Source organism: Daucus carota, chromosome 1, assembly GCF_001625215.2.
Source record: "Daucus carota subsp. sativus chromosome 1, DH1 v3.0, whole genome shotgun sequence".
NCBI classification, from domain to species: domain Eukaryota; kingdom Viridiplantae; phylum Streptophyta; class Magnoliopsida; order Apiales; family Apiaceae; genus Daucus; species Daucus carota.
In genome coordinates this window covers 18,523,145-18,548,508 of record NC_030381.2, presented here as the reverse complement: position 1 = coordinate 18,548,508, position 25,364 = coordinate 18,523,145, and the positions used below count along the sequence as shown (strand labels likewise).

The window sequence follows — 25,364 nt, the reverse complement described above, 5'->3', positions numbered from 1 at the left end:
TACAGAGGGTACCACAGAGACACAACACAGGGAGAAGAAACGGAGCAGAATCCGCGGAGAAAGATGCTGAATCAGATTACCGCAGCAATGGGGCTCGTTGACGGTTGGTGGGAAATTGAAGGAGGAGATGTGAGTCACATTGGGGAAAGAGAAGGAGAGTGCGGGAGAGATTGGTAGCGAGATTAAAATGAGAGAGATCGAGGTCAAGGGTGAGAAAAGAGATAGAGAGAGAAGAAAAGAAAATGAGAAGAAACCAGAGGTATACACGTACCGATACACGTGGTACAGTTCTGGAAAATTACACGGTGACTCACCATTTTACTAAACCTGCATTTAACTGACTTATCGGTATAACTTGTAATAAAATCAGCATGGAAGATCAGCTTATCCACCTTTACCAACACATCTTCAACTATCCCCCTTGGATATGTAATCGAACGATCAGCCAGTTGCAAAGACATATTAGTATGTTTAAGCTCCGGAAGACCAAGTTGCATGAAAATAGACAAGGGCATCAGATTGATGCTAGCTCCCAAATCACATAAACACTTGTCGAATGACAATTATATGATATTTCGTAAGTAATTATTATTTTATCCTAGTTAAATTATGATCCATGACAATTAAATGCTTATTTGTTTCATGATTGAGTTTGATAAAATAATAGAGCATGATTAGTTCATTTTTGAAATAGTTAATTGGTATCTTTCTTTGATGCTTTATTGATGTTTTATTTGTGAATTGATTGTGATGTATTGGCACTGGTGAAATATTGTTGCATATTTCATAAAACCACTAGTGCTAATATATTTTAGGTGTTTAATATTCCGAGTATAAGGGAGACAACAAAATTCTGTCTCGTATTTATGTTCTAGAGTGGTGAGTTTCTGTAAAGAAATTTCCTTATCAATTGATTTCAACAATTGGTATCCACTACTCTATTTTATAAATATTTCTTAAAATATTTTACATCAATACATGAAGCGTCATAGGACGAGACATTGATTATCTTGTATTTGTGTACTTGGTGATCTTTGTCACTTGCAGCGTCTATTTTGATGATGTGCTAGTATGAGGTCCTTTCACTAATTATTGTGGTGAGTGCTTTATACACTGTAGCGCATAAATTTTCTTTTTCCTTTTTAAAATTGTAGTGAGAAATAGGAGTATGTGTCTTTTTCAAAGACAAATTCATTTAAACTTTTTATGCATAGATTCAGACTCTCGTACTCAAACCAATTTTTAATGGAAAACTTTGATTCTTTCATCGGTTATGATTGTCATTCTTTATAAAAACCATTTTTACAATCACAACTAATTCATTTTTTCCTCAAAAGATTAAAATGCAATGCTTTCATTCAAAATCATAGATTTTCTAAAGTGCATTTATATCTCATTCTGTTCTTCGGAACTTAATCAGCCTCTTGGATTTCCTAGAAAGTAATAAGGTTGAAAACCAACAATCTTAATCCCAGACTATAAAACCAAATTTAGAACACATCCCAACTTTTCCCCTGGAGTAATAAGGAACTTTTCAAACAAAAAGTCAATGAGGGAGAAACTGTACTCGTTACAGCAAATAAGGATGTGAGGGATAGTGTACCCACAGCTCTACCTCTCAAGGAGAAAAGGTGTTTTCACAATTTTATTAACAAGTATCTAATTACAATTTTATTAATTAAATACTTACTAAAACTTGAATTAATTATATATATATGTATATATAATTATTTTATTAATTAATTTAATTTTATATCACACTTAGTTTATCTATGCATTCACAAATAATTAAAAATGAATTAAATTAATAAGATAACTAGTATAACATACATATACATGTTAAAGGCTAAAAAAAATAAAAAATTAATCGACCGTAGGGTCGCCCGTGCAAGTGGCGACCCATGCTGCCACAAATGTCAGTTTTGGTCGCCCTTACAATGGGCGTCCCTCTCTTCTACAAGCCTCAAACACAGATCGCCCGAACTCAAATTAATTAGATTGGTTACTTTTGAAAACTCGAAAAAAAATTGATTATTTTTGAAAAGAAGACGTTCAAAGTGGTTATGAATGAAAGGGAGCCTCATGCAGGCACACAAACTTACATGTCAATACCTATCTAGGGATACATCTACCAAACTGTTGTCACTCTATTCTACAAGTGGTAGGACAGTTGATCACTGTATATACCATGTAATGTACAGAAAGAACTATGGTATATATACACAAAATCATTTTTGAGTAATAAATCTTGTAGCTGCTTATGTACAGAGGACTAGAGGAGAGTCCATGAAGTCAGCCTTTGGCATGCAAGTTTACTCTTTTCGTTACTCTTTCCTTCTTTTGCTTCATTCAACACTTACCATTTGTTATTCAAGGTAATTAATTCAACCCCACTTTATTATTAACGAACTAAATATAATGTATCGAATTAACGACCTCTCTAGAGTAGAGGTACTCGATGGAGATATACCGAATATATTTGGTTTGGTTTGGTTTGGTTTGGTTTTATGGAGCAACAATTTTACTACTTACTTACTAAGTGAATTGCTTGTGGGCGCAGCTCGGGGGATTATGATAGACAACAAAGGAATCAAAGAACAGAACATGGATGAGAGATACAATTCCGAGAAATTAATGAAAGGCGAAAAGGGGTTTGAAGCAGAGCTGGTTGATGGAATGGATTATACACCAGCAAGAAGGAAAACTCCTGTTTATACCTAATGTGACACGAATGATATTATGTGTTTTCATGGAGTCTAATTTGTTTTATTGTTAAAATATCTCTAAGGAAAGTGCGGGATGTTTTTGTACTTTAGAGATACGGGAGGATCTAATAAGGGGTGGGGCTTTATTTTTACTAGCCTTTAACCCGTGCGAAGCACGGGCAAGTATTTAATTCATAATTTATTATTTATAAGTTAAATTTTAAAATTATTTTAGTATTTTAGTATAATTGGAACATCTATTTATAAGTGTTTTTAGTATTAATATATGTTATTAATAGTAGTTTCATTTTTTTAACTAATTATATTTAAGAGGATAATGATAAAGTTTTTGAGTGTTTTTAGTATTTGAAATTATTTAATAAAAGAAGAGTAATAGAGCTACATATGTTGTAGACTTCTAGTTGTATAAGGAGAGTACTAAACCAAAAATAATATGACCAAACCAAAAATTTGTACGATTACAAATTATACCCATGTTGGCTTATTATAGTATAGTATAGATACATAATTGTAAAAACTAATTTAACATTGATACAAAAATGAATCTGAAATTTTATTGATGAAGCAAACTGGAGTCAACAAACGCATTAATACGATCGACATACTACAACATAGAGTGCAAGTTCACCTATTAGGCTATTATACAAGATGTGAGAATTGCTTGAGAACCATGTATTCATTCATCACAATTCTGATTTCGACTCGTCAAAATCAGCTACGTTAGACTTCAGATACGAAGGATTATCCGAGTTCCTGAACGAGCAATCTGCCCTGATTTCGCCTTGATTCCCAGCCAGGACGCTCAACTGTCCCATTTTAGTCATGGCATGCACAAACTTCTCAAAGAAAAGCTCTTGATCAAGAGCAAAACTCTTGACAATTTCTCTGGTCTTTTTATTAGTGTACAGATCTTGATCCGATGTGAAAAGCCCTTGTCGGAAAATGAGATCAACGTAGTAGTTGTTGTCGAATAGATTAGGCGTTCTAACATCCTGAGGAGTTGTGTTGTTGGAGTTTGGTGGACAATTGTACTTGAGGTCCTTAAGAAAGTCCTCGTCCATGGTTGGATCTTCTGAAGGGTAGAGTCTCTCGGTGAAGGAGCTGCAGTGGCTGATGCCAATGGTGTGACCACCAGAGAGGGCTACCACATCAGTGGCATCGAGGTTTTTAGTGGCGAGGGAGGTGAGGATGGTGTCCGCATTGCTTGATGGAGCAGGAAGGTTGGCTAAGGTTGCTTCTGTTGTTGCAAAGTTTAGTCCATCTCTTCTGCCTAAGGGGACTTCATAGTCCGGCCCACCAGACTGTATATACAAATAAAATAAAATAATATTAGCTATGAACTTATACTATTCAGCTAATTTTGGAAGTTCAGTCGGAGCCGCAACCTAGGCTAAACCCTTCCCGGGCTACACAAGACCTCTTTTTCTTGTTTTATTAACAGCAAAATGGCTCAAACTGAAATATGAATTTCATAACTTACCAAATGAACAGAATCACGAGCAGCAATTGCGGTGATATCAGCACAAGAAACAACCCTACCACATTTGTCATGCACAAGCTTGCGAAGATCATCTATGATTTCAAATGCCTTGCTCCTGAGACTCAAATTTGGCGGTGCTTGTTGTTCACTAGGTCCACTTGCCGATCCATCTAGTAAAACCGAACCATCACATCCCTAAATCCATCATATTCGGTTAAGAAAACTAGATCGCATAAAATTAAAATAAGAAATATTGTCTATAAATTTAAGTATAAGAAAACAGGGCTCCCCTGTATACAAATATAAAACGTATTATTCATCTAATTAGGCAATTATAATTACCTGAACAAAACAGTCGTGGAAATGGAGGCGAAGCAAGCCAGCAGCTTGGCCAACATCTTCCTTAAACACTTTCTTAAGATGTTTTCTAACTATAGTTTCCACATTAGGACAGCTCGAATGGTGAAAATTCCAGGAGAGGCCTTTCACCAATGGCACATCGCTATGTACTGCAGCCACACACAATTGAGAAGATATGAGAAGTAAAGAGAGAGCTAAAAGGAAGGAAATAGAAGAAGCCATTGATTAAGTATTGATCGATGTTGTTTGTATTGTCTGAAGGTAGACCATATTGAGCCTCATTTTATAGGAAGATAAGTCAATAACTTATGTCTCCAAGTTATTTCAGGAAACCTCCTGGAGATTTACATCTCTATATTCTTTTGTTGCCTAGTTAAATAAATTTCAACTTGTGGAAAAGTATTGTTAATCTGTAGGACGTAGCCATCTTTAAAGAAGATAAAGATGCTTAGAATCTGAAGAGTCACCAACCAGCCATCTTAATATGCTAAAGACTGGAATTATCATATAAATTAACATGGTTTGTCATCATTTTTATCTACTAGCTATCTTCTTGTTTTGCAAAGTTGCACGTTTCATACATCATGTTCTCTGTTCACACAGACCATTTGAAATGTGTAAGAGGGTGTTTGATTAAGTCTTTTTGGTTAAATAACTAACTATCTCCGAAAAACCAGATGAGGGATGTTTGACTTGATGTCTTGTGAGATATAGGTACTTATTTTCCGAAAAAGGTACCTAGTAGAAAAACTTATTACCACAAGCTCTTTTTGTTTGGTATGGATTAGGTGCATATATTTTCCTCTAGGACCATTAGGTTAGCTTTACTGATTACATCTTTGGCAGAATGGTTATTTAAATTCGCGACATGGTATAATTTATTCTGAAGCTGACAGCCAAATTTATAGTATTTAATATAACCAGCAAGAATCTAGAGGCCGTGTCCCAGGAACCTGTCCAGGAATGTTGAGCAGATGCAGATACAGAGCATAATAGAATTTTAATGTTACTGTTTAATAAACGTTTGCAGGCTTATACATCTCAAGTTATCTTTAGTGGTTCATACTCTTCTGCTGTAGTCATTTAATAACAAAATTGTTATTCTAGATTATTAGGGTGTGGAATTGGTTAGGAAGCATGTGGTCTGGAAAATGTAATCTCTCCAATACAAGTGAGTCATGCACAATTGCGCATAAATTTTGTTTAAAAGAACTAATAGCTCCAATAGAAGTGAGTTATGAAGCTTGACCTTCTCTGTTGATAATCACTGCATTTCTTCTCGGCTTGAACTCACTGCAATTCTACATGAATTTACTGAGGGATAACATTATATTGCTGTAGCAAATAAAATCTAGCCTATTGTTAAAGAAAATATTTGAAGGTTCATTCTCTAGTACGCGGTCACTAGGATCGAGGGATTTGAACTAATTACTTCGTCTGGTTTATCATACCATAACCTGTTCAACAAGTATGATTAAGACCTGCAACAAGAATGAGAGTCTACTCACTACATTATCTTCAATAGTGTGTTGCACACTTTTATTATTAACAAATATAGCTTGGCATGAGATTATATACGCTTCATGGGAATATTAAAATTTGGTTCTGCTACAGTCTGGTTGCAGAGAAGTTAAAAAAATTAAACTGCAATATTGTGCAATATCAGTGTAGACACTAGACATCTCATGATTACATATTTACGTATTTCTTAATTGGCACCAAGACGATGGCTCCTCCCTTGAAAAACACCACCAGCTGCTGCTGTGTTTCCCTGTGCGTTTGTTTCTGCTTGAGATGAAGAATTTGTGCTTCTCCCACTACTGCCATTGAGACGATGACTTCTTCCACGAAAAATAGTTGATTCGTCTAATTTCTGTCTTACTGGCGAATTTATCTGGTGTCCCTCTCCCCAAACTGCAACCAGCTTGTGACTTCATATAATTACAGGGTTAAAGAAAATCTAACACATGCCCATTAATGAATATCAAATCAGCAAAAGTAAAAAAAGATAAATATAGAATTTAAGGATACACCCAATAGGGAGTGGCGCAGAAGTTTCTTCCACCAGCAAGGGGATATATCACTGTTAAGAAATAATACAAATGCCCTGCTGCCATTCCCATCACATCCGGCTTTAATGGATTCCCAAGTAGCACGTCTACGACAAGCATGTACCAAGGGAAGTAGAACCCCTATGTTCGACGTATTTGAATCAACATCTTAGGCATGATTTATGAAAAATTTGGTAAATTACTTATTAGAAATATCATGTTTATGTATACCTTCAACTCGACAAGACCATGTATATTCACACGAGAATTTGCAAATTCCCTTCCCCAGATATAGACTATCATAAAAACCAAGGAACCGCCCAAGAAACGTGTTCTTAAAAATGGAATAGCTGCCATTATCAGCAGCGAAAAAGCACCAAAAAAGAACATCCATACATAATCTGCTGTCCTCTTGGCAAAGGGCCCTCTCTCTAACTGAACTCCATTTCGTAATCTGGATATAAATAATATATCAACATTTTAACACATAATAATTTACTTTTTCAACAAAGTACAATTTATTTCAGGAATCATGGATTCTGTAATTTTTATTCTTACATGATCAAGAGGCGAAAAGCAAAACCGAATGAATACGGACCAAGGAACACGAAATTTGTAATGAGCCTCCAAACCTGTAAACATAAAAGCACTTGATTAGCACAACAATGTGTCATCAGCTCCGCTCCAACACACATTAATATGCACTTTTTAAAACACAAACTGATCGCGACACAAGCTTAGACTCTGATACTCTGACATACTGACATGCATCATAAGTCTCTTGATACCAATACAAAAAATGTCGACTAGGTTACAGTGTTACCGCTATAAATAGGTCTCTTGATACCAATACAAAAGGATGTCTGACAAGGTTACCGTACCACGGATATAAATAGGTCTCTCTTAATACCAATACAAAGGACGTCGACTAGGTTAGAGTGCTACGGATAGAAAAAGGTACCTGAAATCGTCGAAACACATCTGCGTAAGACAGAGATATGGTCCAGGGACTGATGAGACCAAGATACTGTGCCCCAGAGACCATTACACAGGTGACTGCAAATGTCTTGGCCACTGGCGGTATAGAATTATAGTATCTGCAAATTTAATATTGCGCCAAAAAATAAATTGTTAGCAAAAATTTCAAGTATTGCAGATGTCGGAAAATGAACAAGAATTTCCATGATCCATTATCCATAGATGAATAAATGTAAAAAGGACATACTGCAGAGGAGTAGCCATTGTAGACGATTTGTGTTATTTTTCTGCGGAGGATAGGCGGCATAACATAAGTTTTAACCCATACTAATGTCGATATATTTTATACTGCATGTTCAGAAATTGCATTGGAAATTCCAAACGGGAAGACTTTGTCTTGGGTCCATTTGGACCGACTTCAAGTTAAAAATAAATCATTAAAATCAAAATCAAAAGTCAGATATTTTTAGAATAATTTAATTTAATATTGTAATTTAGTATGATAAAAGCTTATAAGATCGTCGTTCAAATTATTAATATATCAAATTTATTTTATTCTTATAATAATCTTATATTTAATAAATTAAAAGTTATTGATAATATAAAATTATTCTAATAAATAATGTTTATTTAAATTAATCACTTTTAAGTCATTTAAAAATATAAATTATTGTTTTAAATATACCCGAGACCTTTTTTTCTTGGTAATAATTACGATAGGATTATAATGGTGGAGGAAGACCTCTGTGAGTGCAATGGAAGACTTTGAACAAGTGAGTGTGACAATCAAGTCTTTGATATAGTGGAAACTAGTGTCTGTTTTTTGTGCTTGTCCCACATTATTACATCTGCCGGCCGTGTCCATTGGGTTCAGACTAGTCCGTAGGAGAAATATTCAGAATTTGTAATAGATGTGATTTAACATTTGAGTGTTAGAGCACCCACAATGCTGCGGATCGGTTCAAAATCCCAACTGCAGCTTTATCTGCCACATCAGCTTGAAATGGCTCGGCAGAAAAAATGGCCCCAACCCTCCAATGCAAGCCCACTTGCCAAGTTTTACAGGCACCATTTTATTCTTATTTTATTCTTATTATATTATATATTTGATATATTATTTTAGAATTTAATAACTTAGATGTAATAATATTATATTAATCAAATCCAAATGAATAAATATTTAACATATTATTAAAATAAAAAACATGGCTCTTAATTAAAATGTATCATATTATTAATAATGTAGCTTCCAAAAACTACATTATTGAAAATAAAGATAACTACTAATTTCTTGCCATAATTTTCTCAAGTAATTTTGCGTGAGCCTTTCGCTGAGCATCGTTCATTTTGGTAGTATCTGCCAAAATGACTTGTAAATCCATTTCAGTTTGCTTTGCTTCTATCTCTTTCTGTCGAGTCTCAATTTCTAGTTGATGAGTATCATTTAATGCTTCCATCAAGTTCAACTTTCTACATGCATGAGCTCGTAATTCTTCATACTCATCACATGCTTCTACAGTTCTTGCCTTCCCTTTTCCCTTCCTTTTAGCCGCTTTTGTACCTTTAGGACGAACCGGAGATTCAACAACATTTTCATTTGTTGGTGTCTCGTTGTTTCCCGATGATGAATAATTTCCGGAATTGCTTAGTTTAGTTTTTTTTGAACTTTCACTAGTTGAAGGAGTTCTCCACTTGGGCTGTCTACGAAGCTCAAACCAGTGTCTGTCAAAGTTAGACTTCTTTTTGTATTTAGCTGAATGAAGTATATGAGCTCTCTCATTTATGTCGTCCAAGTTTGAACCGCTACCGATTGTCTTTTGCGCCTCTTCATAACAAGCTCCAAATTTTTGAGCACCTTCGTTTATACGTTGCCACTTTTTTTTCATAGCCACAACTCCTCTCTTGATGATACCGGGATTATCTTCTTCACAATAGTGATGAATTCGATCCCAAAATGCCTCGGCTTTTTGATCAGTACCGACTAGTGGATCAATTGACACATTCAACCACGCACTTATTAAGAGTTTATCTTCAACCCACTTCCACTGCCCAGTAATTTCTCGTACATCTTCACTTTCCTCAAAATCATCATTAAGATCAAAAATATTTGCGTTACTAAAAGCTGGCACTTGTGAATGTGGAGAATTTTGAGTAGGTGGTTGTTGGGTTTCAAAATGTGGTTTTGAAAATGGAGGAAACGGAAACTGGTATGGAGAATTTTGAGGATATGGAAATGGAAATTGAGAATTCTGAGATTGTGAAAATTGGTATTGAGAATTCGGAGCTTGAGAATTAATATTAAAATTCTGCGGGTTTGGAAAATAAGAATTTGGATATGGATATGGAAATTGAGGGTTTGGATTTTTAGAATTTGGAGGTGGGGGATTATTTGGATTCATATTTCGGTAGAAGAATTTTTAAAAAGCAAAGAACATGAGTAATGTGGCAGGAAAATTTTATATTTATAGAAGTAAAAATAATAGCCGTTGGAAAAATTATATATGTTATATAACGTTAATATTAACGTTATACAGGAAAAATAAACAGAAGAAGAACTGCAGCACATATGTCTGATTAATAACACACTTCACGAGGCAAGAAAATTGATAAAATATTTAAAGTCTGCCAAAGTGGCTCAGCCCACCATGGTGGGACTGGCCGCTTTTTCCTTCACTCACGCAATGCTGAAAACAAAAGAAACACCTGGCCCGGGTCGTTTCACGAGGACCGATGCAAGAAGTAGTCCTCCACTGGAGGTGCTCTTATATCATGTAAGCCCGTTTTGGATTTTAATTGATTTTAGATCAGAGTGGTTTTTTATATGATTTCATCCTAAATAACTTGCAACTGTAAAGCTCAGTTCATTCTATCATATTTCCTAGCTAATATTGATTTTGTTTTACTCCTAATAGGCTTGGATTATGTTATCAGGATGTATATTCCCTTGGTACCCAGAATTGTATATATTGGAGACGGGATTACATTTTCATTTAAAAAAAAATTAAAAGGAAATCTTAGAACATGAGTATTAAAGTGCATACTGAGTGGTGAAAAAAAAAACATATAGAAATGAGTGAGACTGGAATATGAGAGTTTAAGCTTCTGATCGCGATCAGTTATGAGCTCACAGTAAAAGGCCATTGCAGGAATGAAGAATACGAAATTTGGGTGGCACAAAAGAGTGGTGAGGAAAAGTGGAGATCCTGCGATCGGTTTGAGGATTGTCTAGACCAATCAAGTATAGTTTATCAGCACGGCCGAGTTTAAAAAGGCGGTGAATGAAGAGACCAGAGGCACCGAGAGGAGGGAGTAACTTTCCAAACTGGGAACTGGTAATGAAACAGAGCCATTGTTTCGAAAAACACTTCAAGGACATGAGTTTCTTCCAAGGAACACGCAACAAGATCAATGCTAACAAATCCTCATCGTCGAGAACACGTTCCTCAGATGAAAAGGAGGATCTGAGCTCATTGCTGGATGTAAAGCTCAAATTGTTCATGCTTTTGCTTATCCATGCTAATTATGCTTTTTCTGCATAATACAAACAATCACATGCATACACTGATGTTAAAACCCTATAAAAACAACGGGATGAAAACAAGAACCAGATCTAGAATAATTTATCGCGGGCACAAGCAAATTTTTAGAATAAATCATTATAAATCAAATTTTAATTAGGAGGCACTCTTCTAATCTTCTAATTTTATAAAATTTTATAATGACAAAAAAATGTTGAAAATTCCTATGATCCTTGCTAGATCCGTCCTGACCAGATAATTCAAATCTTCGACATGCTAAAAACTCAAAAAAATAAAGAACATATTCAATACTAAAAATAAGCATAAGAAGCCATGCATAACAAAAAAACAATAATTACCTTAACATTTAAATTTATATTTAATAATTTGTAACTGAGCCCAAACTCTCTATATATATTCTGAATAAAAATAAATTATGAATTTATAATAGAGAGTATACCACCCATTTTACATAGAAGTTTTTAAGCAAGATTACTGGGGCCCACTTGAAGGCTTAAATGACAAAAAGTACTCCTGAATTCAAAAACAAATGTGATTAGCAGCTAAAGCATTTGATCGTTACTTTTCCGGCGAGCATGTGAAAATAAGTTGCACTTATTCTTTGATTATTCATCTAATTTACCAATTCATTTGTAACTTCTTTCTGATTTAGAATTCATACTGTACCTATGTCAAATTTGTTTGTTTACTGGAATCAGTTTGCTGGTTTGTTTTTTCTTGTGCAGTGTCCCCAGCCAGTAATGTTTACAAACCTAAAGAGTCCAAGAGAGTCTTATAAATAAATATTATTTCTAGTTATTATATTAATGTAAATAATTTAATACTGGCCTATGGACGTTTTGATATTTACTTTTATATAAAACCTATGTTTATATTAGAATAATACATGTTATTTAAACTAATATAGATATTTAATTAATCAATATATATGTTAAATAAGCATTTCTATTAGATATATTTTTGATCATTAAGTCTATTAATATATTTTAAAATTATTAATTCATATATTTTAATTATAGTGAAATAGACCCGTTAAAGGATATAATAAATTGAAGAAACTTATAAATCAAAACTCTCGATATGTCTAAATAATTTTGTATCATTAGAGGATGATTTTTTTTAAAGGAAGAGGATGATTTTTAAATGGCCAATATATTCTAAAATTAAACTTATACGATATAGCATCTGGATTGCATTAGTATTACAATATACAAACATATATTATATCTTAATATATCTAATTTTAAAGTTAATAATATATGTTTGATCATGTGACTACTCATATAAGTAAAATATAATATACCGGTTCATTTTATATTAATAGCATTCATTTTTATATTAGCAACAAAGTGCTACTTAAATGTCGAGACGAATTTATACATGTTTTTAGTACACTTTAAAAAGAAGAAAAAATTTAATATTAATTTATATATATATTTAAGTATAAATTCACATGCGCCAGTTTACCTTGCTTCAGCGCGTACTAGGGCTGTAAAATGATCCGGGTGATCCCGGGTACCCCTCTGCGGATCATATTATTTTTAACTTGTCCAGATTTGGGTCCGGGATCGTTTTATTCGGATCTAAACCGATCCCGGGTATTTGAGATTCGGATCTGAACCGGATATGATCCAGTATTGTATTTTCTATTTTTTAACCGGGTAGTTTATGATCCATCGAATATGAGCCGGATATGATCCACTAACACTAAGTATCATTATTATTTCATTTGTTCAAATAACTATCATTAGTCTAAGTAAACATAATATTATAAAGTATAATAATTTTAAATTAAAACTTATAGTTATATATTGATATATATCATTTATTAAATATATATGAAGATAATAAGTATGATCACATTAAATAAATCATATTTTATGAAGATATAAACTTAAATAAGATATTAAAATTTTATAAAATGATAACTATTTACTTGCAAATATGATGGTGTTAAAATATAATATGTATATGAGTTTGAATCGAATATGAACCGCGGATCATATTCGGTTATTCGGGTAGGATCATATTATGAAAAGTTATATGAGCCCGAATCTGAGCGGGTATAGGTGTGCTCGTATCCGGGATCATATATTATACAGGCTTAATTTTTCCGCCAGATTTGGATCGTTTTCAAAACGAATATGAGACATGTATCATATTTTCGAGCCGGATATGAGCCGAGACACCGGATAGTCCGTATCGATTTACACCCCTAGCGCGTACATGCTTATACACAGTTCACTACCCACCTCCGGATTTTTCAATTACTTTATGTTAATTGAAGATTAAAAATACACGTACAAAACTTATAACCTACAACTTTTTTCTTGTGTTTTATTTTTGATAAATTCCCTAATTTTTTTATATAATTATTTCTAAAGATCACTATGTTTAGTTTAAAATTATATATTTTCTAGATATATTGATTTGATAAATGTTTTTGACACATATTTATATAATATATTATAGTTTTCATAGAACACGTATAAATGAAAATATGATAATATAGAAAATAAGATTTAAAAAGAAAAAAATGCATTAACAAAGAAAACAGAGGGGGAGGGAGGGGGCTTCCAATTGAAAAACAAATTCTAGTCTTTTGTAAGTATTTTGTTATAAAAGAAAAAAAAAGCTCAATAATACTCAGTATTGTACTGGCCGAATCCGTTTGAGATCTTTTAAAAGCCACCAATCAAAAATCAAGAGGCTAAATCCAGAGAAACTATGAACTAATTATGTTCTGCCAAGCAAGGTCAAGATTATCAAAGCAAAGTTAACAAAGGCGTTTACACTACATTATCAGCTGTTTGACTAAATGGTCTCCTTCAGCAGAAGTAGTTTGTTCATTTGCATGTGGTCGAGGGCATACAACATTTTTTATAATAGAGAAATGCAGGTCTAGCTCAGCCTTCCACTTCGTGCAGGTGGCCTCTATCCACTTCTCTGCCACAGCGGTCGGTACATTATCTTGGCTATCCTTGGCATGTTCTTCAATGGAAGGACGTATTTCATCATACAAGTCATTGAGCTTTTTGGTGGCTTCAGTTCTTAGTTCCTGCATTTTGAAGGCTTGTGTTAAAAATTAAATTCTGACACTGAATGTGAGAACCAGCACATTTTTGGTGAAATCGCTAGAATACTCAAATTGATAGCGGAGACAGAAAGTCCTCAAAGATAAACACTTCAGAAATTTTAAAATGACAACATTTTCATAACTGTTTGCAGCCTCATTAAGCAATGCAATGGAAATATAAAATTTCATATGATTACTATTTACCGTTTACAATGAAATATGAAATGTTCTATAATTCAGCAAAAAAAAAGTGTCTTATGATTTAGCTTTCCCTTTACCACTAAAAAATTATACATGAAAACATTGAAAAGAATGAAAACTGCAAAGCAAGATCATACATGAGAGGGACTCTGTTCAAAATTCTTGATTAGCCCTTACTATATTGCATTAAGAAAGTGGAAACTCGCACAAAGTAAAACTTGTACCTCACATCTGATGACCTCCTCCTGTGCTTGCTTCGAAGCAAATAGTTTTGCAACATTTTTACCATTGACCTGTTTTCTGCTAGCTTGTTTTGACCTACTCTTGGGAACATGCTGACTTCTACTTTTTGGAGTCGATCCAGATCCAGAGTTATAGCTTAGCCTTGGTTGCGAAATATCTTGTTGAGTTTTCTCCGGAAACAAATCTGTTTCCTTTTTTACTTCAGATTTCACTGCATTAATAGGCAGAGGACCTTCAACTGCAGCTGACCCAAATGGCTCAGAAATGATATTGGTGAGCTCTATGAAGTGATTAGTTTCTGCAAAGCCATCTACTTTCATTGGGTTATCTTTGTTTCCACAAGCTGTGTACATGGTGTTGGCTAAGCTTGCCGAATCGAAGTGCTTTGTAAAAGGCTCATCCTCAGCAGAATCATAAAGCGGGAACATGTCTACCGTGTATCTGCAAACAAACCGGCAGGCCAGCATTTAGAAGTATTCAGTAAAAGTATTACAGCACAGCTAATTAAGAAAATTACTCATTTATTCTTGAGATCAGTCCCATTAGCAAAAACTGATATTACTTCACTAATTCTTGAATTAGTGCATACAAAGATGGTGGGGTTTTCTCATGATTTACATGAATGAAATTCAAACTGATCTTTAAACTTCATAAGCCAAGAGTGGTGGAGTTTACTTTTTGACATGCTTGGATGAGTTCTACATTAACTACATTTTGCCTGTAACTATTCATTTTGTTGCATCTATAGTTTTATTCCAAGTTCGCTTTCGGATTATGTCAGGAAACTATTCTTTTGAGGTTGCCTCTAGCTAGTTTATGCACAGTCCTTGCACCTTCTGTATCCCATAAACAAGGTAGGGTTCTTGCCTTCACAAGAAAAAAGATCTATGAGAAGCTTATCTGATTGTATGAATAAGAGTGATCAAAAAGTCGTAGTAGTATTCAGTTCTAATTAGTACGAGCTCTTGTTCAAATCTACGAATTAGAGGATCCACGTTCACTTAATAAAGTTACTTAAATTGATGATGGCAAGGACAAGTATATACAACATATAGAGATATAAGTGGATGGAGTTGCTAGGAAGACAAGTATATAAGATAAAATTTATTAAATGGAGTGGTACCTGTCATCACCATCTTCCCACACATGATTATGCTCCTATTACGTTTACAGTAAAACATGAAAGAGAAAAAAACTATAATAAGAATGAGAGCATATGATAGGAACTTCAACAAATGTTATAGCTGACATTATACCACAAAACAGGACTATATGAACGCACCTAGTATATATTTGCAGGTGATCAATATCTGTTCTCTTTAAAGGAAAAAAATTATGTATACAATCAGATAACATATATATAGAATCTGAGAATTATATCTATCATGATATATAATTAATCAATTATAATTTATATGCTCCTGACAAAAAAAGAAGAAGTAATCAATTATATGTATTATAATATACAAGTAATTACACGATTGTGGCGTTCATGCCATCGATCAGCTTTGAGTGCGCCCAAATGCCATATCGTCCAATTGGCCCATGCTAGCCGGACTTGGGTATGAGTGTTGGACACGGGTGAGGATACAAGAGTCGGAATCTTAGTTTTAGGATAATTAGGATTCTTGGATATGGATCCGAAATTAGACACCGGTGCGGGGACTCAACGCGTAAGCTTAATGCAAGTAAAACTTATCTATGGATTTATTGTGCATTCATAGAACTAGTGTCTACTAGCATAAATCACATAAACTTAATTATATATGTTAAATTGTAGCATAGAATCAAGAGAACAACATATAAACAATTCATTCATGGACCTTGTTCTCTGCATTCAAGTTGTTAAAAGACCTTATATTCATTGTAAACAGGGATGCTACAAGGTGAAGTGTTCGGTTTTAATAAGAAGTATCCAACTCAGATCCCATACCCACACCCATGTCATGTCCTGTGGACACGGGTATTAGGACAAAAATGGAGAGTCGGGGCAACGTAGATTTGGCCACGCATATGGTCCTAGATGTAAATTGTGTTTGTTCCAATTAAAATAAAAATTGAAGGGACACAACACTCAGATGTATCAGATATGAAAGTTAATATGTCCTTCAGGAATTGTTTGGGTCTATGTTTTGGTTAGAGGAAACTTCTTATTTAAGACAAGGGACCGGATCAGCTGTGCTCTAATACCACTTAATGGGAATTTGCATTGAGAAGGGATTATCAGGAGAATCCATTGTTTTCCCGCAGGAAGTTCAATAACACATTATTTCTTAACAAACAAATCTCACAGATTTTGCATAAATAGCTATCTAAAAAGTGCACACCACTTGTGGATCAAATAATATAGACTTAAGGATTATTTTTATAAAATGAAACAAAAACCAAATATAAGATAATGCTGTAAATAGTTTTTATCTGACAAATATTCCTTCTCAGAATAAGTACTTTAAAACTTTTCAAGCCTCTTGTATTGACCCGCTTAAGATTTCCTAGGCTTCATGTCTGTCAGCTTGTCTCTATACTTTGGAGTTCGGACTTTCTTCTATCTGTCACATATATTTTCTCCATGGATTTAATTACATGGACCGATTGCATCAAACTCAAAGGTTTCAAGTTCTCTAGATTCAAAGAGTTGCATGTTAGGGCACCACAACAAAAAAAAGATGAGCGACCACACTGGGCCTAAGAAAGGAGTCCGCACTAGATACTTGCAAGGTTCTTCTTTGCAAGTTTTGACATGTAAAATTTATTAGCTAAGTTGTAAGGAGACTTAAAATGAGAAAGGAGTAAAGTCTCTAGGGTTCGGATCTTGCTTAATTTTTTTAAACAATTTTTCTGTGCCAGTTGGACCTTAAACTATGTTACTTTAGATAAAAACTTGTGAGATTTGTTCTTCTCTTTCAAGTATCATAAGTTCTAATTAAATTTTTCTAAGGCTCTATTGGTTGCAGTGTACAATCTGGAATTAAAATATTTACGGGCAGATTCTTGTGGTACACCATTTCAACCCATCTTTTACGGTGAAGAAGACTATACAATTGCAAACTTGAAATGAAAACTCTTACGATGGTCAATAACAAATACTAGTTTCATAGTTTTTCTATCCTAAGTGAAGAATCTGTTATCTGTTTTTCAGACTTCGGAGTCTATTATCTATTTTTGAAAGCACACATATATTTATATGAGTTTATGTATTGTAGTGTACACGACGCTAGGACTGTTGAAACATGCATTTCTTTTTTTGTTTTGTAGAGGAGTATGAACATTGATGGAGGTTTACTCTGAAGTTAACCAAAAATTACGGCATTATCAATCAAAACACACAGATTGTAACCAAATAATATAATTGTAGAAAATAAAACTGTATTATAGCCGAGCCAACCCGAACCAAATTCTAACCGACCCAAACCGATAAAATTTAAACCAAAATTTAATTGGGTTAAAAATTATTAAAACCGAATATAATGGGTCGGGTTAGGGTTTTGGGTAAAACCGACCCAACCCGACCCATGAACACCCCTAATCCTAACTGACACAAAATATTATTTGCATGAACTAAATTATAATTAAAAAATAAAACTTTACCTGGAAACCATGAGACTTTGCTCCGAGGAATATAGAGCAATTAGGCGCTCCACATAGGCAACGCACGTTGGCACCGCCATACCATTCAAAATTGTAGTCATATGCAAGTTCAGTTCCAACTGCTATATCTTGCTTGGCAAAAATCCCAACCCTTGTTTCCCCAAAAACTGTCCACTTCCTTGTCTCACAATTGGGTTGACTAAAAACTCCAAAAATGGAATATCACAACCAGCGAAACATTAAATAATGCTCAAGAAAGCCAATATTTCAGGTATATTAACTTTTTTCATTTTACTAGAATGCAGTAAAGAGTATTACCATGAATGGTTTATAAACCTGGCAACGCTCCCCTTTTTAGTTGCATCGATAAAGTAATTTGCATTTAGAGAAATTATGTATGCATCCCTGAGGCCTGCATCATAATTCAGATAGTTGGTCATTCGTAATATGATATGAGCCCAACAAAATTAAATTCAAATATAGTTTACCTTGAGCTTCATAAGCCTGAGATCTCTGCTTTGCTTCTTCTGACGATATAATCTCTCCACAATATTCGATAACAAAATCTCCTGCCTTTAAACAGAAAAGTTAAGGATGATTGATTGTCAATGCAAGATGTCTATTAAATCATAGAGGATTGACAACTATATAGCCAAGATATCTATACAGTTTGATGCTTTGGAAGTCTCTAACTGAGAAAGTACGTTATTTGCCAGAAAAATTATATAGTGATCATGGCTAACTTTACAGATAAAAAGATAGCATGTTTCTGACTCTTTTTTTTTTTTGCATAACAGTTCACTTGCATATAGATTACCTTTATACACTCGCCAGCCAACAGACCCCATCCACGACCTTCGGTCCTGAACAACTTTGTTTGAGCATATTGACATTTTTGAAACCTCTGTGAAAGGATTTCAAATATTAAATGTTAGTGTCTTGCAATGACTTGGCGGAATTCCAAAGATCCCTCTGAATGCTATGTCTAAAAGCATATTGCCAATAAAGATCATTGCCTCACAGCAAATTTCACCCAAAAAAGCAAATACAGGGGAACAGTAAAATAACAATGTGACCAAGGATAATTTTTATAGGAAAACTATATAGAATTTAAAAGTCAACATAGAATTGAAAACTAAAGTATAAAAATTCCAACAAAAAGTATCCCTGGTTCAGGATTTTATGATTTCACAAAAATAACAGACCAATAGCTCAATATTCATTTTAATTTACAGCATCTCATATCTTCGACTAAAAAGGTGTGAAGTTGTTCCGTACACCATACAAGATGGTTTACAAGCAGTAAAAATGCTCAGACTAGACAATTTCATTGCATGTTAAGCTTATTCGTACGTATGATTTAAGCTTTTCAAAAGAACAATATATAATATTATTAAATTTGCAGACATATTAGTTTGGTAATTATCAGGCACGGTAACTATTAGGCATAATAGAATCATATTAAACCCTTATTTGGAAGCAATGGTATATGCTACTTAAAATTAGGTGTAAAACTCATCATATATTAGCAACCGAATGACAAAAATAATGATGCATAAAAACTCACCTGGTTCTTACAATATTCCCCACAAGGACAGTAACCAGGTACACACTCTGTGCTGGTCAGTACATTCAAACACCTCTCCCCACAAGCACTATCAGGATACCTAGCATCGTATTTGCATTCACAGATCGCAATATCATCGTCGTTCTGCTTTAGCGCTCTAAAAAACACATACTGCTGATAAGAAATAGCAATCTGAAAATAATATATAATTCACATGACAATGCTGGCGGAGCCAAAACATATTAAAATTAATTAGTCATAAGATTACATCGGAAAGTCATTATTTTGGCAATACATATATACTGTAAATATATCAAACAAGAACTCCACAATAAAAAAAAAGCACAAGGCAACAAATTCGACTAAAGTCGAATCAATAGTTATAACTACGATAGGGGAGGAATGAATGTTAACTTATCTCTGAATTGGAGATAAATAAACCACCATCTTTTGAGTGGGAAGGTATAAATAGTTGTAAAAAAAAAACTACTACACTCAGAATAGTTAAAGGGTACTGAAGTTAACTAGCAAGGAACAGAAGAAACTGAAGTCTTTCTATGTGGTGGTGGTCGTGATAATCATGAATTGATAGTAGAGCTTGCAACCTTTGAGGAACCCTCCTGCATCAACAATTGGGTGAAGGCCAACAAAAACATTTTTGTGGGAAAATTACAAAATAAAGTTTTTTGAATTGAGAGGACAATATAACAAATGGTATACTCAACTGTCAGATGGTATCTCACATACGCATCTGTCGGTGGAGTATTATGTGTTACTTTGGATACCCAACCATCAAAAGAGTATCTCATATAATGGGATACGCATTTCAAAGTTAGGTATCAAGATTTTTTTCTTGAGAGAGACTCATTTCTAGATAGAGTATCTTCTACAAAAGGGATACCGATTTGTAAATTTGTATTCCAAAGGTTCAAATTGGCATCACACTCAAAAATCATTATTTTTGTCAATTTCAGCTAAAAATTGTTATTTTTCTTAATTTTTTTCTAGAGGTTTTGTAGAAGTTCCTGATACATGCATTCTAATCCTTAATTTAAAAGAAAACTGTGTCCAGGAGTCATCCCCATGACCCAATGGATAGCGAGTAGATATTTGACCATCACGCCAAACATAAGATTCAAATAATAACATATCCTACCATACTGCAGAAAAGAACCATCTTTAAACGCAAATACATTGAACTGATCAAATAATAGAAAAACCTTACTTTCTCCCAGAAGAAACATTTTGGTTTATGTGTATGAAATAAGGCACTCCTTCTGGTACCTGCTCATGCATACAACTTAATTTGTCACTCGATATAAACATAAAAAAATTTAATTGTGAGTATCACATACCAAAGGCAAGCACATTAGAGTTTTATTAGGCTAAAACTTATAAAATCGAATATAAAATTTATCATGCAGATAACAGTACTACAGTAGTGTAAATTGCCTAGATTAATTAAAATTTGAAACATGTCTTAAGCTTTTTTGGTCATTCCAAGGTTGATGCAGTGCATCAAATATGTCTGCCTTGCACATTGTAGATGAGCAACAAAATCAAAATTACGTAAACATTGTCCTCTAATCACTTGCTAGAACAGTTGTCCTGTTAAAGCAGTTGTCAATTGGCATATGATTAATATGGTCATCTTAATGATTCTGCTACAAGCAAACTTTATGCCACTATCCTTTCATTTTCCATAATATCTTTGTTCCAGGGGTGTTGCCCCCAAATGTCACTATTTAGCAGCAAAAGGCCTCTATAGTCAGTTTCTGAAAAATGGCCTCAACTGTCACTTCAAATTACAACTTCAAGTTGTGTTTTCCTCAGAAACATCAAAACGCAACTTCAAGTCGTGTCTTGAAGTGACAGTCGGGGCCTTTTTTCTTGAAAATGACATTGATGTCAATTTGGCTTAAAATAGTGACTTTTGGGACCTTTTCTCTTGTTCCAGATGGTTGTTACACACATGCATCTTTTCCTTTGAAACCCCATTAGTAGCGTTAATACACTAGCATGTACCAGATCTAAACAATATTATCTCTAAATAGTGATTTTCTTGAAGAGAGTAAAATGCAAACAGGTGCTTTGCTATAATGAGGAACTGGTACGAAGCATGGATTTATTATATTAATTTGCATTTGTTTTGCTATTATTTAGAATTGAAGTTTTGAGGATAATTTAACCACAATCGGAATTATTTTCTTACTATGAGTTATGATCCTTACAGTTTCTCTCATCTGCCGTGAAGAATCCTAGCATAGTGCTGAGTCATCCTATGGGTGGTAGAATTCCTGCCCTCAGATCATACAAAATAATCTTTACGTCTTTGTTATACAAACTTGGTTGGAGGTGTCCACATGGATACGTGTCCAAGTGTCAGCAGCATCACATTGAAAATTTTACATGATTTTGACTGGAAATAAGTCCAAGTGTAAATACTCATGTCCGAATGTAGAGTGTCCGACACGAGCACTCGAAGCATAATGAAGAGTCCGTGTAACAAGTGTTATATGAAAAATGAATGCATAAATATCTAATTTGTCTTTTGCATCAAATGCTGTTACTTTTGATTGCATAAGTTTTCTTATTTGTGTGGCATCAAGGGCTTAAATTCCTACATCAATTTATTATCTGTTAGGAGATCGAAGGAGTAAAAAACCAAAACACCAGATCTCAAAATTCCTACATCAAATTAATAACTTTAAAGCTAAACACAATAGTTATCAAAACCAAAAAATGGTAGTAATAATTAGCAACAACGCTTCCATCTCTAACCATGAAATGTAATAATCAATTAACAACCTTTTAATAACATGTTTTCCATGAGGTATGATGCTACTCTGAGTGCTACATATGCATACGGGTACGGCTCACCTCAACTCCTAAGCACCATTATATAAACAAAGATGGTGATACCCCTAAAATGAAGCTTAAAGTTACCCAAGAAAAATGTTCAATCTCCCCATAAAATGCAACAAACATTGTTTTTGCAGGCTCTTGGGCTACCCTCTAAGCCAACCCTTGTCCCGGCCACCTCTACCATGTACCAATTTCACATGGCAATCTTTCCAATGTTTAAAATGCTAATTCCTATAAAGCCTCAAGAAAATACACACTCGCAATAAACTAATCAAATTACACAGTAATACTGCAAAAGGGCTTCGCAACAAAACCTTCCACCCAAAAACATTGTAATGCAGCAGCATTAACAAATAACTCCACAGGAATTGAAATTATGCAAATAATCCAAAAATTGCTGACAGTAATCGAGACCATACCATCGAAGGTGTATTCGGGGCCTCGAGAAAAGCCATTCCATCCATTACTAACAGAAATCAATACAAAGCAATTCAATAAACCAATTCAGAATAACCTAAAATTCCAACATAAAAAACAACGCTAATTAACACTAATATCTAATATATCACAATAAGCAACACCAAAATGGATACATATATGTATGTGTATGTGTATACCTACAGTGATTATGGCCTATTTTCTGCTCAGTTTGCAGAGACGCAGCTAATCTCCGCCCTCTGTGCCTCCCTTTGAAGTGAAAACTAGAGACAATAGCCCCAAAATAGTGTAACGTCAAGCGCTGATGCGTGACATGGTTGTGCACGGTAAACTCATGAAGTTGTTCCCGTAGCTTAAAAATGCTAGTTATAACTTATAAGCAAGTCGGGAATTAGTTTTTAATTCTGTCAAAAGAAATAGGACTCTGTTCCATTTTAGTTGTGGTTTTCTGCCGGTCAAATTGACCAAAAATTGACAGAAATTTATTAATATTTTATCAATTGAAAAAATAAAAAAAATATGTCACTGGAAATTTTTTTTAATCTACTTTAAGATGTAATTTTCAGTTTTTTAAGATAATGAAAGAGTAACTTATAATTTTTGTTCAATTTGACCAACAAAAATCAAAATGTGACAACTAAAATGGGACGGAGGGAGTAGTTTTTAATTTACTTGCTTGAAAAGATTTATGGATAATTTATTCTATTAGTTATCAAACTAGTAATAATATAATAAAATAATATAAATTATTATTTACTGGGAAAATAAATTTTTTTGCCACTCAACTTATAGTGTTTTTAGAAATCTGCCACCCAACTAATTTTTTTTTCCTTTTACTCACTAATGTTAGGTTTGGATTTTTTTTTAGCCACCAACTTAGGTTCGGATTTGATTATTAGCATTCTGATAATTTTTGTAGCATCATTTATACATAGTGATAGTATGTATTATTTTGATGATGTGCGTATGTTTATACCTTTATATATAACAATAATAATATAAAATGAGCCGATGAAAAATTAAAACCACGAAAAATCATAATTAGAATCTTAAAAATTAAATAAATCATGAATATGAAATCAATGACTTCAAAAAATTCATCATCCCTGATAAGATAAAGTGTAATTGAGTGATATGATGCATCATCTTTCGTTATTAAAGTTTCAATCGACTAGTTCAATTTAAGATCTCTCACAAATTTATCTTCATAAATTTTAATAACTTTATCTTATTAAAATTTTCACGATAAATAAATAGAAATGTTAACTTAATTTTCGATGATTGTCCTTTATAATGCATCATTTTATTATTATTACTCCCTCCGTTCCTCTCATTAGTTTACAGTTTTTTCTATTGCTTAGCACGTATTTTAAGATTCTTATAAAACATAGTTTCATAACTTATTTTTGTGTGTAAAAATTCAAACGTTGAATTTTTATTCAGAAGAAAAAAGTAAAATTATTTATGAAACTACATCTTTTAAAAGCCATAAAATACGTGTAAAATTCTATCACCCAAGGTAAACAACATTGGAGACATAAAAAGTACTACTTATATATAAAGATACAGACATATACCAAATCATCAAAATATTACAGACTGCCACTATATTTTAATAATGCTACACATAATTAATGTAATGCTAATAATCAAATCCGAACCTAACTTCAGTGGCAAAAAAAATGAACATAACATTAGTGAGTAAAATAAAAAAAATTATAGTTGAGTGGTTAATTTCTAAAGACGCAATAAGTTTAATGACAAATAAAATTATCATAATGCTAGTAATCAAATCCGAACCTAAGTTGTTGGCTAAAAAGAAATCCAAACCTAACATTAGTGAGTAAAAAGAAAAAAAATTTAGTTGGATGGCAAATTTCTAAAAACACAATAAGTTGAGTGGCAAAAAAATCTATTTTTCCTCATTTTTTTTTTTTTGCTAAATAAATTTTTTCCTTATTTAAAGTTATCATATATACTTTTATGAAAAGAATTTAGAAATCGCAAACTAAATATGTAGAGAAAGTAGAAGTTTTGCTTACCCTGCTTAACTTATAAATTAGAAATTAACTTATGAGTTTATTGTCGTTGTGCTTGTGTCAGAGCATTTTCGACTTTTTCAAGTTTTTAGTTATAAATATATTACGCATGTCAAAAATAAAACTGAAAAAGTATATGTAAAATTCTCCAATTAGAAAATCCTTGTCAATGACACTATGGGGCCGTTTGGTTTTGCTTAAAAGAAATGACTT

The 25,364-nt window shown here is 33.5% G+C and overlaps 4 protein-coding genes across 9 annotated transcripts; all 4 read right to left on the bottom strand.

Annotated features, from left to right (window-relative positions):
* Positions 1-3,226: 3,226 nt before the first annotated feature.
* On the bottom strand, positions 3,227-4,861 carry LOC108211894 (peroxidase 12). Its single transcript, XM_017383610.2, has 3 exons — positions 4,549-4,861; positions 4,207-4,401; positions 3,227-4,027 (listed from the first exon to the last, which is right to left on the bottom strand). The coding sequence occupies exons 1-3, from the start codon at positions 4,786-4,788 to the stop codon at positions 3,410-3,412; spliced, it is 1,053 nt and encodes a 350-aa protein (XP_017239099.1). The 5' UTR covers positions 4,789-4,861; the 3' UTR covers positions 3,227-3,409.
* A 1,217-nt stretch (positions 4,862-6,078) lies between these two features.
* Positions 6,079-7,987, bottom strand: LOC108193989 (derlin-1-like). Its single transcript, XM_017360862.2, has 6 exons — positions 7,843-7,987; positions 7,579-7,714; positions 7,176-7,249; positions 6,849-7,071; positions 6,598-6,758; positions 6,079-6,497 (listed from the first exon to the last, which is right to left on the bottom strand). Exons 1-6 carry the CDS (start codon positions 7,857-7,859, stop codon positions 6,275-6,277), a joined length of 834 nt encoding a protein of 277 aa, XP_017216351.1. The 5' UTR covers positions 7,860-7,987; the 3' UTR covers positions 6,079-6,274.
* Positions 7,988-8,878: 891 nt separating this feature from the next.
* On the bottom strand, positions 8,879-9,994 carry LOC108218601 (glutathione S-transferase T3-like). The gene has a single exon (XM_017391609.2). It carries the CDS (start codon positions 9,992-9,994, stop codon positions 8,879-8,881), a length of 1,116 nt encoding a protein of 371 aa, XP_017247098.2.
* A 3,740-nt stretch (positions 9,995-13,734) lies between these two features.
* Positions 13,735-23,482, bottom strand: LOC108204960 (histone-lysine N-methyltransferase ASHH1). 6 transcript variants are annotated; one of them, XM_017374662.2, is made up of 11 exons: positions 23,292-23,482; positions 23,094-23,140; positions 21,035-21,093; positions 19,810-19,966; positions 19,060-19,146; positions 18,731-18,815; positions 18,561-18,654; positions 18,243-18,441; positions 15,778-15,812; positions 14,636-15,095; positions 13,735-14,192 (listed from the first exon to the last, which is right to left on the bottom strand). In XM_017374662.2, the coding sequence occupies exons 2-11, from the start codon at positions 23,136-23,138 to the stop codon at positions 13,929-13,931; spliced, it is 1,485 nt and encodes a 494-aa protein (XP_017230151.1). In that variant the 5' UTR covers positions 23,139-23,140; positions 23,292-23,482; the 3' UTR covers positions 13,735-13,928. The 6 variants fall into 6 exon arrangements, with proteins under 6 accessions (XP_017230151.1, XP_017230152.1, XP_017230154.1 ...); XM_017374663.2 differs by having other exon boundaries at positions 23,296-23,453; XM_017374665.2 differs by having other exon boundaries at positions 23,094-23,188; positions 23,296-23,432.
* Positions 23,483-25,364: the final 1,882 nt, after the last annotated feature.

Coding starts and splice junctions, on each gene's coding strand:
- LOC108211894 (XM_017383610.2), bottom strand. CDS start 4,788: ATGGCTTCTTCTATTTCCTTCCTTTTAGCTCTCTCTTTACTTCTCATA. Junction 4,402..4,548: donor TCCACGACTGTTTTGTTCAG/GTAATTATAATT, acceptor TGATGGATTTAG/GGATGTGATGGTTCGGTTTT. Junction 4,028..4,206: donor CTCGTGATTCTGTTCATTTG/GTAAGTTATGAA, acceptor TTGTATATACAG/TCTGGTGGGCCGGACTATGA.
- LOC108193989 (XM_017360862.2), bottom strand. Junction 7,250..7,578: donor ATGTGTTTCGACGATTTCAG/GTACCTTTTTCT, acceptor TTATGTTTACAG/GTTTGGAGGCTCATTACAAA. Junction 6,498..6,597: donor TGCGCCACTCCCTATTGGGT/GTATCCTTAAAT, acceptor AATTATATGAAG/TCACAAGCTGGTTGCAGTTT.
- LOC108218601 (XM_017391609.2), bottom strand. CDS start 9,994: ATGAATCCAAATAATCCCCCACCTCCAAATTCTAAAAATCCAAACCCT.
- LOC108204960 (XM_064092287.1), bottom strand. CDS start 22,074: ATGCTAGGATTCTTCACGGCAGATGAGAGAAACT. Junction 18,442..18,560: donor AGGTTTATAAACCATTCATG/GTAATACTCTTT, acceptor TGGAGTTTTTAG/TCAACCCAATTGTGAGACAA. Junction 15,096..15,777: donor TGGGAAGATGGTGATGACAG/GTACCACTCCAT, acceptor GTTTGTTTGCAG/ATACACGGTAGACATGTTCC.